The following is a 13,171-nucleotide window of genomic DNA, read 5'->3' on the forward strand; positions in this document are numbered from 1 at the left end:
CAAGGGCCGGTCTCAGTCCCTGCTCCACGCTGGCAGACACGGCTCCGGAGGAAGCGGTCTACTCCTTTCAGGTCGTTAGTTCACTAACGTCCAGACGTTTAAATGGCTCTTCTGTTTATTTTTTTTAATCGCCACAGAGCTAAGAGGATGATACCAGAGTGTCAGATCCGAATCCGTAAACCGGTTCCTTTGGTCACTACTGCTCAGACTAGCGATAAAGAGTGACGAGCCGTTCTCCTACCCATTCCCTTCGCTGAATGGTCCCTAGTATCGGAATCAGCTGATATTGATTTTCCCTGATCCACAATAGGTCCAGACCAGAATATTTAAACAGGTTTAGAGGTGCGCAGTATTAAAAATATCCTTAAGAAACACTGAGGTAGACTGCACCAGAACAGGACAAAAATAATCCCACCACATCCACCTGCCAAGATTTTACGGATACAAATTTACATGTTCTGTGTGTTTAAGAAAACAAATTGTTGTTTTTTTTTTTACAGTGTTTTATATATTAAAATAAATAAAAAAATTCTAATAAGAAAAACTTCTCTTCCTTAGAAAAGTGTGAGAATATGTCTTCTTTCCTGCAGTGTAGTATAGAGCTGCTGAACAGTTACTGCTTCGTAAAGCAGAAGAAATGTAAACGAGGCCTTTTGAAATCGAAGGTTCTTACCCATGTCTGGACTATTTGCCATCTAACTTTGCGAGCAACCCGCACCTCCACCTTTGTCCGAACCAACGAGAGTCAACCAGCGCAAAGGGCCGACGACTCGTGGTGGTGCGGAGTCCCTCGTCCTCCCCGTCGCCGCTCCGACAGCGTGGCTGAGCGGAGCGGGCTCGGAGAGGCGCCTCCCTGCGAACTCCGGCTCCTTTCGCTCGGTTACAGGGAGAAATCAGCAGCACCGCCCGGGCTGGAATAAAAAGCCACGCACCAGCTCGGCGTCCCCACTCTCACCGAGTCAGGAGAACCTCGTCTTCTCCTGGCAGAGAGCACAAACTGGCTCTTGGACTTCTCCAGGAGGACCGAGCACCTCCCTCCCCTTTTAAAGCCACCTCCTGTATGACAAGGGCCTGCAGCACCGACCATCTTCACTTCTTGCTTTAGCACTTCTCCCTGCCAGCACACTCCCTCATCACTACGAGACACGTTTCGTTTCACAATTATTTTCTAACATCTTACGCTAATCAGCTCTGTCTTTTATGCAAACAGCAGCGAAACAAAGCACAGTCCAGAAGACGAAAGCTGACATCCCGAAGAGCTGAAAGCAGTGGCTACGGCCACGTCCTGGAAGCGTGCAGGACGCAGCGCGGGTATCTCAGGAAAACGTCGAGGGCCCGCGGGCAGCACGAGGCCAGACGCCCGAGCAGCAGCAGACAGGCAGCAGGCAGCTAACCAGAGTCACATTCGGCTTCTGCCTCGCGGGCAGAGCCGAGAGCCTTGCGCTCTCCCCCCTTTAGATTGGCTTCAGCGTCTCTTTTTTCGGCTGGAGTTCCTGCTCGTCCCCTCTTGCCGGCTGCTGCTGCGGCACAGCGCACAGAGGGCAAAGCAAGGGAAGCGGGGGCAAAGGAGCAGCAGGACTGGGGACCGGGATGGTCTGGTGTCCTCCACCCCCAACAACCAAGTGAAGACCCGACTCCTTTATCTCAGGGCTTCGACCGGAGCCAGCTGACTGCACTGTATAGATCATGAAACGGTGTTATAAAGCCTTGTCAAGTATAAACTCAATCTATGCTTCATAGCTTCTGAAAGGGTAATCGGCTAAAATTAGTTCATTCTGAAATCTTTGGACCACTTTAAGACCAAACAATCCCCCAAATTCTCCCCTTCCCGAAAGGATCATAAAGAGTCAATAATTTATATGAAGTTACAATTTAAACGAAAGACATTTTTAAATATGTTACAACAAACAATATATATACTCAATGCTGTAAGGACAGAAAACTCCGTATCTCAGGTCAGGGGACTCCTACTTCGTTTGGTCTTGAAAGTACCCACAAATCTCAGATTTCTGCTCCTTTGGCTCCCAGCACATTTTCCTCATTTGTTGATGAGAGAAAACCTACTCCCAAGAGTCCTTAGTATAAAAATAATCTGTTTAGGATTCAGTCACTCCAGGGAAATGGGAAAAAAGATAAGTACACACTTCCGAGAAGTGGAAAGCTTCTGTGAGAACATACAAAACCTATGTACAAAAAGAAGAAGTGTATATTTTGCTATACATATACACCCCACATATATATACTGCACACACGCACACACACGCACGCACCCCAGGGATTTAACCCATTTAAAAAGTATGAAAGCAGCAGCTATTGGTCAATCTGAGGATCTGGCGCGTCCGACTGATGTGTTGAATCCTTCAGCTGTAGTGAAGAGTATGCCTGAAAGCCTGGAATTCTACTGGAAATGCTTTTGTCCTGCAGAAGTTTTGTTCCGCACCGTTACGCTGCAGCTCAGATACCAGCAAATTTCACGTCTTCTGTTGGCAAACGTGGATGCTCCTCCTTCGGTTTAACTTACACGGTCGCTTCCTGTTTTGAAACCATGGTTACAGAAGGGACAGCAGCCATGGAAACCTCTCCATTTATGTTCACAGATAAGTCCACTGACAACCAGTCAACTTGGCAAAAAAAAAAAAGTATTAATCATAAGATGATTAAAAATCTGAAGTTTCTAGACGTGTGTCATACACTGTGGCAGCAATAACAAGAGTCCTGAGATTTGTGGAGGGGAAAAAAGCAGACACAACCCGTGGGCCAAGCCGGAAGCGTTAGGAAGGACTTGACCTGGGCATGGAGAGAATCCGCCCGTTTTTCTTGCCACCGTTCATGTGAGTGTAAGGTATGTGCTCTTCATAGTTGCCCTTCAGGGCCATGGAGGGTCCGTTGTCCCGCCCCAGGACTTTGTCCCTCTGCGAGTACGAGGAGGGATCGAGGGGAATGCTCTCCATGTTCTCAAAGTCCATCTCGTACTCCTCTGTTTCCAGAGGCTTGTTCTCCTCGCTGTAGAAGAACGAGACCTCGTGGAAGCTGGGGTGCAAGTCCTCCTTCAGCATCTCGATGATCTCGATGAAGGTGGGCCGCATTTTAGGGTTGTACTGCCAACACATCTGCATCAGGCTGTGCCTAGATCAGGACAAACAAGAGTCAGGGGTAGGAAGAAACAATTTCACGTAGGCAGGGCTGGCACCGGTACCCATGTCCGACCACCCACCACACACGCTACTCCTCTGACACCCCAAACGGTTTGTTCTCTTTCCAGTCTCCATATTTGCCTGCAGATCCTGACACTCCTTCTTCTCTATTTCTGTCTAGATCAAAAATTCCTTCCAATTCCTTCAATTGTTCTTAACTTGGCTTCCAAAGGAAACAGGGCTGCAGTTCACATGCTCTGTGTACGCGCGCACACGCTTATAGCCAGGTCACAATTTTTTAATTCATTCAATTTTAATTTTAACTCAGCCTGAAAGATAAACAAAGCTCCTAAAACTTCAAGGAAAATAGGAGGCTGTGCAGAGGACGGAGGTCCTGTAAACATCCCACCCAAAAGAAAGGCTGCGGCAAGAGGTCACATGTTATCAGACACCGTGGAGAAAGAACTGACAAGTACAAATAAAGTTTCAAACTGGAGTTTGTAACTGGCCACGAGAGACAAATCTCCAGGACAGCAGGCTTTTTTCATAAGCATACTCACAAAACATGTTTATTTTTTGACTCTGGAAGTGCTGTTTCGGCCAGAAGCAGGCTGGGGTAAGAGGTTACCAGGTTGCCCCTCACCGCTGTACACTGCTTCAGCAGTGGCTCCTTACACCCTTCTGTCAAAACGCCCTGGCTCAGGTTGAACACTTAGTAACGGGGTTTTTTTAATTACTCTGAGAAGCAGCTTAGGGAGCATCTGGGTACGCAGCTGTGCTGGCAGACCTGGGGACGCAGCAACCTCCAGACAGTAAATGTCACGAGCAGCTGCAGAGAACAACCCTTAACCCCGGCGCAGGAGAACGTCTGGCTTCAGCCTGTAATCTCTGCAGGGTGTTTTCCACTGTCTTCACACAGTGCTCTCTCTTCTCCCTAGCCCTGCAGGCAGCCTAGCCTTGTACTTTAAGTGGGGCAATGAGTCTGCAGCAGAAACGAAAAAGGCCTCGGACACGATAAACAGCTCTTGGTTCAGCACAGCATTCTCCTGCCTCTCCCTCCTCATTAGCCATAAAAATTGGATTTCTGAAAATCAGCGGTAAAAAGTTGTCGTAATTCTCAAGACGATTTACGTAGTATAGAGAGATGAATTACAGAAAACCTTGGCAGACCTGGGATTAACAAGCTGCTCTCCAGGCTCCGTAGCCACGTGGATGCAGACCGTGGCCAGGCTTTGCCACGTGACATAAGCCAACTGCCATCCACTAGTCTGGAGTGGAGGAAAAACATTTTGTTTGGGCAACTGATACAGCGCTTATTTGTATTTTAAGCTTTTTCTGTGCTTTGTACTTCCTCTCTTGAACCTGTACTCACGACGTAAGGTCCAGGTTGGTTTAATTCCCCTTCTAGTGAAACAGGCTGGCTCAGGTCTTTAATTCCTGGATCGCTAAGGATGCACTGGTTGAGTTTCTGTGAGATACGGCTAACGTCTGTGTTGTTCCTCCCCAACAGAGAAGGGGTTAAGAGGTGCCACTTGTCGGGCCACCTTTGTTGGCCACACTTTAGCTAAAGAGTGCAGCTTGGTCGATCGTCCCCTGCTTTACTACTCACAGCCTCTCCGGGCAGTTGTCCGGCTGATCCAGGTATCCTCCATCCATTACAAACTTTAGCACCTGTTCGTTGGAGAGTCCCTGGTACGGCTGCTCTGCTAAACTGCTTATTTCCCAGAGGACAACACCAAATGACCTAAGAAAGAGAGAAGACTCCTGGTGAGAATACAACATCCTGAAGATCTACAAGTGATAGTCTTCTTTTGGAGAACGCATACTTTACAAGAACATGACTATATTTTAAAGAAGAGGCTTTCAAAACAATGTTTTTGTTTTGTCTGTGCTCTGAGGAAGTCATCAACGCACAATTTAAACCATGTGTGTTAAAATAGTGAGCTCTTGAGCTAGAATCCATCTGGGATTGCCGAGTACAACTTACCACACATCGGAATAAGCAGTGAAAACACCATCCTTTAATGATTCGGGTGCCATCCACCGCACAGGCAGCAGTCCTTTGCCTCCTTTACGGTAATAATCCGTCTCATAGATATCTCTGGTCATGCCAAAGTCTGAGAAAAGCAATTGGGATGTGTTAAATGTCTCTCCTTCCCTGCTACTTCTACTGTGCAACATCTCCAGATGAGTGTTTCCTTCCTTTGACGCCAGGCTATTTTCATACACCCAGTAAGCCTCCCGTGGCCCAATTTGCAGTCACTAGTCACCTTGTGATTAACCTTCAAAACATTTGCCTTTTCCCTGCATTTTTTCTACAGAGCTGCGATAGAGACTCCAGAGTTAAAATTTTTAGTGACAGCTTCTATTCTAAACATTATTTTTATTCATCCCCTTTAAGTGAAAGAGAGCTGTCTTTGCCCTGAAATCCCACTGCCTTGGCTTAAGTCCAGAGAGGTCTGAAAAACCACCATGCTGTGGAGTTTTGGTTTATTTTTAAATGTTGTATTTACTTATTTCTAAAAGGGTTTGGGTTAAAAACTGGTTCTTGTGGAAGCGAAATGACTTTTAGAAGGCACCTGACCTAGTGATAGGTTTATCAACACTTGGTTTGTTGTACCCAACACCTTCTTTGTCGTAATTCTCATGAAAGCAAAGAACAGTGAGATAACCCTAGGCAGCTTAGGCTGGAAAGGCAATGAACTTTTTGGATAGAGGTTTGAGAATAGAGAAGGTGAGAAGAGCTGCTCTGGCTCTAAGGGAGATTATTTTCTTACGAAAGTCCACACAATTGTTTCGTAGGGAAGCAAAAGAGGAAAGTTTGCTGCATTTCCAAAGGGAGCCAGTGAAAATCACCCGTGTTTGCCACATTGGTCTCGGGCTTCATGTATTTGCCTTTACAACAAATATGACCCACAAAATTATCTTCCGATCACATACTACGTACCTCCAATTTTTACAGTGAAGTCTTCTGCAACCATGCAGTTACGAGCTGCAAGATCTCTGTGAACGAATTTTTTGGCATTCAGATAGGCCATGCCATCAGCGATCTCTGCAGCCATCTGGATCATTTCTCTCAGCGTTGGTGGCGGACGACCAGGGTTATTCTACAATAAATGAAGAAGTATTAAAAACCAAATCAAGTTAGTCTGTTGCACACCAGACTCCCTCTCTCCTGTCTTTACCTCGGCATCAGGTCTCAAAGAGCGAAGGTAACTTTTCAAATCTCCATGTGCCATTAACTCCATGACCACCAGAGTAGGCTGCCCTTTTGAGACCACCCCGAGGAGGCGAACCTGGAAAATAAGTGAGAAATTCCCTCAAGGCTGTGTCCAAACACGCTGGGCAGAGCCCAGCTATGAAAAGCGGGGGATATAGCAAAGCCAACAGGCCGAGAACAAGAGCTCAGAACAGCACCACAAAGCCCTGTCACGACGAGAAGTTTTGAAAGATGCATTTTATAAAATATGGCACGGAAAGATCCCAGCTCTTTTTGATCAACCGCCTCTGCACAAGGGCTGCTTTTGTAAGCTGCCCGTCAAGCTCTGAAAGAACTATTAGTTATGTGATGGGACTTGCTAATCACCCGAGGCACCCAGCGATGCTTACCACATGATGGCAGCTGAACCCTTTCATCACAGAAGCTTCATTTAAGAACTCGATGCGCTCGCGGAGGCTGGCCGATTCATTAACGGTTTTCACAGCTACACGAGTCTCCGGCTCTCCCTTCACTATGTCCTTGGCGATTCCTTCGTACACCATGCCGAAGGAGCCCTGTCCCAGCTCTCGGAGGAGGGTGATCTTGTCTCGTGGAACCTCCCATTCGTCGGGAACATAGACTGTTGAGCAGAGGGAAACGTTTCTGAATTGAGCAAGTATCTTTTGAAAGACATTTCTGTAGCAGCCTGGTGTAACACTGCCACAGGATACAAGGGTATAAATAAAAAAAAAAAAAAGACTAGAAAAACTCCATAGACACAATGCCAATCCCACACTGCTGCACTGCCTGAATGACCGTGGAAGAAATAAGGCACTGACGAAAGCCCTTATTGCTCTCACCATCACTGGCGCTGAGATATTCAGGGTTAGAGGATGCGTAGAGTGGTCCAGTTGGTCCTTCGGTTTGTCTGGAAAAGAGACACAAATTCTTCAGCACATTTGCAGCCTTTGACACGTTAGAACTGAAGGCAGTTCGATTAATTCCCAAAGCATGCAGCAAATATAAACTGTTCTGATTTTCAAAGGCACAAAATATTTCTAAACTAAATTAACGTTGCAATCGTTATCTACATTAGAAAATAAACACAGAGTTACTTCCAACAAATAAACAAAATCTTTGGATGTAAGTTTTGCTTGTTCTGGTGGAAACAACATAAAATTGCACTCACCTCTTTTTCACAAGCACGTAAGCAGCTCCAATAATTCCAGCAATTATGATGGCAAAAATAATCGGAACAATTATAACAGCAATATTAGGCTGAGCATTCACTAAGAGAGAAAGAGAGAGTTGGAGGTATTATACAGGTCCAAAATCCAAGTCTTTTCCTCAATAAAATCTCCCCCTTGAAAAATTGGAACAAATAATGAAACTAGAGGCTATTTCAGATACAGAACGTGGGGCTGGTCAGAATAAGAACTCAAACTGCTGTTCAACAGCTACCTACACAAAGAAAAGTCACGCATTTCTAACTTCCATTTCTTGAAAGTAGATGTATTGGTAAGTATTTTATGACCCCCTACAGTTCTCTGTGCACTGCTTGCTAAACCCCCATCTTCCAAAATTAACCTGGGTTTCTATCAGGAATTATATGTTGGGAAAAAAAAAAAGAACTCACAATAATCAGCCACATAAAAATAGGTAGGTTCTGTCCATGAGCCATTTCCAGCCAGTGATGTAGCTCGTATACGGACACTGTAGTTTCCAGGCTGCAGCCCTCGGAGTTTACAGCCCTGCTCGCTGGCAAAATGCTTACGGGAAACGCAGTAGTGTGCTTCCTGCGGGAGGAGGGAAGAGGAAGGCTGCGTTACGCTACCTCTGCAACAACCCGGAGCTCTGTAACAGCGTACTAGGATTTCTACCTCACCTCCTTCCCTGGCAAACGTACACAAATAGGGCTTTCACATGCTCAGGTCTTTTCCAATATCGTGGTTTGTCCTGGATTTGCATTTTACAGTTTAGCGGTTCAGATTACAGAGAGCATATGCCATTTGCTGTCCTGGACCGCAGCCCTGAAACCTGACCGGGCTGGCAGGCCCTCCTGCCCACAGGGCACTGGCATTCTGCACGGGCAGCAGGGCTGCCCACGAGCTCTCTGGCTGCCCAACGCTTTCTTCACTTCTCTAACCAACTGAAATTTAGATGTATGTTTTCTGTCCTTCTGTGAAATAAAATTCCTAAAAAAACTCCATGCAGAAAGTTGGCAAATTAGATATGCTTATTTGGCAACCAGGGGCCACAGAGGCAGAGTTGTATTTCTCAGTGTCGCCACAGACAGGCTTCCAGAGGATACAAATTCGCTGGTAAGGTTTTACGTCACATTGGTTCATGCACGAGGAAACGAGACAGGACAGAACACCGTATGCACGAGGACTATTAAAGACCAAACTGTCCTGGACTCCCACGTGGAGCTACTGCTCCAAACGTGCTGTGTTAAGGGACAAGCAGAAATTCTCACCTCTGTCTCCCCAAGACGTCCGTAATTCACTTCATACAGCACAATAAGACCATTTGGCTCCTTTGGTTCCTGCCACTTCAAATGCACGGTATTTTTTTCAACCACTTCATGGGTAACTGGACCGACGATGTCATCAGCTTTAGCTAGAACCAAGGTCGTGATTAATTATAGTTTTATTTCATGTCTTCTGCAAAATTCAAAACTGCCACTACTACTTCTATCATCCTTTCTTATCAGGACGTAAGGAGAGCACCAGTCCTACACGATGTTTCTGCATTGCAGCTGGCTCCCATAGGACAAGCAGTATTTTGGAAACAGCCATCAACGCAAAGCAAAGCTCAGGAAGATAATTACCTTCTGGCATGGTCCTGGCACTGACATAAGCTGCAACGCTGCATCGGGATTCCTGAGCATCGTGGTTACAAGCGTGGAGCTCAATGCGATACCCGGTAAAATGCCGCAGGCCTGAGATAACCAAAGACTCCTTAGACTTAACTTTTTCAAAAGGTTTCTGCTCCTCTGCATTCTCAGATGCTGCTGCAGAATTGTTTGGAGAGGATGCGATGGTGGGTATCACCACAGTGGCATTTGCCACAGAGCCAAGGTCTCTTCGTTTTCTTGATGGCCTATTAAATAATAGAGGTTACAATGTTACTTGTTATATTCAATGTAAACACATTCATCTGAAAAGGAAGAGTTAAAAATGGGATGGCTCTGAAAACTCAAATTGAAGCCTCATATTTGCAATGCAACAAAGAAATTCAGGACTTTTTTTTGTTTTTAAAACAAGCAGCCTGTCTCACCCCCTGTAATGCACATAGCTTTTCAAAATTACGTATCCCCGAGTCTTTCCCTGCACAACTTCATACGGGGGGGGGTGTGGAAAATCCAAGTCTAAAGTATTTGCTTGAGCATTCAAGTTCTTCTAGATCCTCTTAGCCGAGTACAACTTTACTAGGTTGCCTCACGGATGCCTTGTAGAGTGTTGCAATGCTTCGGAGTTCGTCTCCTACACATTCTAGCAAATGAGGTCGTATCACAGCCCCCAACTCTGATGACCTTAGACGTTCCACATATTCCAAGTGTCATAAACTTGCAGTTATAAAGCGTAAGACCAGTTTCACAGCTCATTGGAATACATCTGCCACTCTGAACCCTAAGGCTGAATCTATATCAATAGATAGATAATTTTAACCTTTTCCTGAGAGACCAAATCTATTACGTTCTTCTCAACAGACACATTTAAAACTCACAGATTCAGATTACGTATTAGTTGAGCGGTTTTGTTAACCAAATATTGCCTCTCAAATTATTGCACTCCAGTCTGAAAAACAATTTTTTGCAGTTGTAAAAACAGAACCAGCATTGTGATCCTGTCAACTCCCCTGTTTGCAAGCGAGCGCTACTAGCCAACCTTAACGTCAGATTTTGTCAGTAAATAAACAGAATAAATTCAACGAATTAAGAACCATTCACAAATTTCATTTTCTTGGAAAAAAAAAAGGAACAAATACCAAAACAAAACTCCTCGTTCTAACGCTTTATGTCCTGCCACACATTTGCCATGAGGAATTCCAGGTTGGGAACTAACCAACATGGTGAATCAGTAATAGTATTTAGTTACACAAGAGGAATTAATGCCATTTGAAAACTGGACCGTGTATTCTAAGGGGATGATGATCTTTTTTTGTGTGTGCATGTGTGTACAGCTATTAAAGGGTACAAAGAGTGACCTGAACTGAACCCACACTGGAGGCATCTCCAGTCTCTAAAAATGAACAAGCTGTTGAAGCAAATCTTTGCTGCCGAACTGAACTTTCCACTGCCACCCTCTGACTACCAGGCAAATAATTGGCCAACCACAGCCACAACAGGGGATGGTGCAGATCGTGCATTCCCTGGTGTTATTTCTCCTCCAACAGCAAATGCAACCAGCTGGAAAGCAGATTTTAAGATTTCCTCAAACTAAACATCGGGCGGTACACAACAACGTAAGCATATTCATCCACCCGATGAAAAAATGGGATACCAAACCGCAGGTTCCGCAGAGCAGATTCCAGTTTTTAGTTTTCTCTTTCTCTAATTACTAATTAACTCATTTTGGAGCTGCTGTTATCTCAGCTTGTGCATTGTTCTGAACAGTGTCCCCTAACAATGGGGCAGAGTTCAGAGACCCAGGTCTGGGTCATGCCACCTCCCTCCTTTGGAAGGATTCTTTACGGTCAACCAGACCCTTGTTTGGACTTAAAAGCAAAGCTATGCGCCACTGTTTACAAAGTGTGGATTCAGCTTTTCCTCATGTTTAAGAGAATTTTGTTTTTCACAAGTAAAACAGTAATTTGACCACTGATGCAACAGAGTAAAATGCAAGAATAATTTCTCCCTCAAGTAACAGAAAGCCAGAAAAACTTTTGAAGCTCTAAACCCCGATCTTCACATATTTATCATCCTAGATTTGCAGCAATTTTATTGCCAAATTCTCTGTATTTTCAAACATCTGCTGTCTTCCCACAGGTTGATCCAGTGCAATTTTCATTATGGCCGTTTCAGTAGCTCCAAGGACCTTCCCTGTGAAATACTGAGATTCAGGCTCCTTCTCCTCCTCCTGTCAGAGACCATCAGCGCGTGCGAAGGCTCTCAGTTGCAAGGATGGCAGTGACAACTCATCACACGCAACATGGCCTGTGATGGGGGATTTTAAAAATGCCTCAGCTAGCTTAAGCCAAGTTTTTCCACACACCTAAAACTAGCAGAGGAACAGCTGGCCTGTCTTCCCCCTTGTGCTGGCAAAAGCATTTATGTATTTGTCTGTACAATTAATTGGATTGGACTGGGAAACCAAGGAAAAAAAAGCTACTTTTAATGTGAGTCATTTCCCAGATCTTGTTCACTCTGTGACCCACTAATATTTGTAATGGCACAAGTGTGTGTGACAGAAGAGAGGACAGAGACAGAGACAAGAGAGACTGCTTTTTCTGCAGTAGTGATGGTGGAGGGTATGCATGAAATTACACCCTGAATAGCAGCCATTTAGCTCCCCTCTGCCTCTCAGGACTTTTATTACTTTTGAAATCTTTCCATGCTTTCCACAGGATCATGGAGTGGTTGAGGTTGGAAGGCACCTCTGGAGATTGTCTAACCCGACCCCTCTGCTCAAAGCAGGGGCAGGTAGAGCAGGTTGCTCAGGACCACGTCTGGTCAGGTTCTGAATACCTCCAAGGATGGAGACTCCACAACCTCCCTGGGCAACCTGTTCCAGCGTGCAACCACCCGTTTGCTCCAATCTGGGCAAAACCTGTTTCAATATCAGAGCAAGTAACACAGGAAAGAAGAAACAAAGCATCAGCTTCTGATGGCCACTTTGTTCAGCTGCAAAGGGAGGTTACAAAGCACGTGGTGTAAAGAGACCTGTTTGCTCTGACTGGGAAGGCGGGTATGGCAAGAAGCATTTAGAAACTTCTCGCTTGCCTTGCCAGTGCCAGAGCAAATTAACCCACAAGACTTGTGATAGTATCTCCTAAAGTAATCAACCATGCACACGGGGAAGGAACAGCTTCTATGATTTTCCAGCAAATGAGGTGAGATCAGACCTGGACCAAGGCAGAGCATGGCCGATCTGCGGCAGAGCCTCGTACGGACTGGATACTGCACAGGGATCAGGTAGCTGGGAACAGGACAGGAGGAAAAAAAGGGTACACGGAACGCAAGGAGACCAGACGTGGGGGGAGTGACTTCTCAACTGCTCTGTCTTCTGCACCCCGGCCATCTCATATTCCCTCATATTACCATCGGTGAGATTCCTCCCCGTGAACGGCAGAAGGCTTCTAATCGCAAGGGGAGTCCTCACAGTGCCTGGAGAGAGGTCAATAAACCACCAGGAGCCACACAAAAAGCACCTGACGTAAAACACGTTTCACGTTCAGTTGCCAGGCTCTAGACAGGCTGCCCCGCGAGCAGGCAGTAGCCACAGTATTCACAGGAAAACTAATTCTAATTTACGTTGCCACATAAGCCTGTCAGAAAAGACAAGCAGGATGCATGTCAGCAGGAAGGTATCTTTACTGCTGACTTATAACAGCAAAAAGGGCTTGTATTCAAAGGATTAGTTAGCCCAGGGGAAGTGGAGATTTCTTCCTTAGCAGGCTGACAAGGTGGCACATCCTGGTGATTGGTTTCTTCCTAAAATACATACCCCAGAAACTGGCCTGAGAAGCGTCCTGGGCTGGCTGCACAATAAAATTGAAAAAAGAAAAAAAAAAAAAAGAAAAAAAAGAAAAAAAAGGAAAAAAAAAAGAAATCAGATTGTCAGAATTGTCTGCCTACATCAAAAGGAGTTTGGCTTTTGTACGCGGCTTGGTTCTC

The 13,171-nt window shown here is 45.5% G+C and overlaps 1 protein-coding gene across 3 annotated transcripts in view; it reads right to left on the bottom strand.

The window, feature by feature from the left end:
* Positions 1–1,854: 1,854 nt before the first annotated feature.
* Positions 1,855–13,171, bottom strand: part of INSR (insulin receptor) — a 56,152-nt gene continuing 44,835 nt past the window's right edge. For all 3 annotated transcript variants that reach the window (XM_075175132.1, XM_075175130.1, XM_075175131.1), the window contains exons 11-21: positions 9,164–9,435; positions 8,810–8,952; positions 7,970–8,129; positions 7,523–7,622; positions 7,194–7,261; positions 6,744–6,973; positions 6,320–6,430; positions 6,082–6,241; positions 5,122–5,251; positions 4,744–4,878; positions 1,855–3,126 (exon numbers count right to left, since the gene is read on the bottom strand). In XM_075175132.1, coding sequence (XP_075031233.1) covers positions 2,772–3,126; positions 4,744–4,878; positions 5,122–5,251; positions 6,082–6,241; positions 6,320–6,430; positions 6,744–6,973; positions 7,194–7,261; positions 7,523–7,622; positions 7,970–8,129; positions 8,810–8,952; positions 9,164–9,435 — 1,864 coding nt within the window. In that variant the 3' untranslated portion in view covers positions 1,855–2,771. The remainder of the gene's footprint in view (positions 3,127–4,743; positions 4,879–5,121; positions 5,252–6,081; positions 6,242–6,319; positions 6,431–6,743; positions 6,974–7,193; positions 7,262–7,522; positions 7,623–7,969; positions 8,130–8,809; positions 8,953–9,163; positions 9,436–13,171) is intronic.

This window comes from Calonectris borealis, chromosome 28, assembly GCF_964195595.1.
Source record: "Calonectris borealis chromosome 28, bCalBor7.hap1.2, whole genome shotgun sequence".
Lineage (NCBI taxonomy): Eukaryota > Metazoa > Chordata > Aves > Procellariiformes > Procellariidae > Calonectris > Calonectris borealis.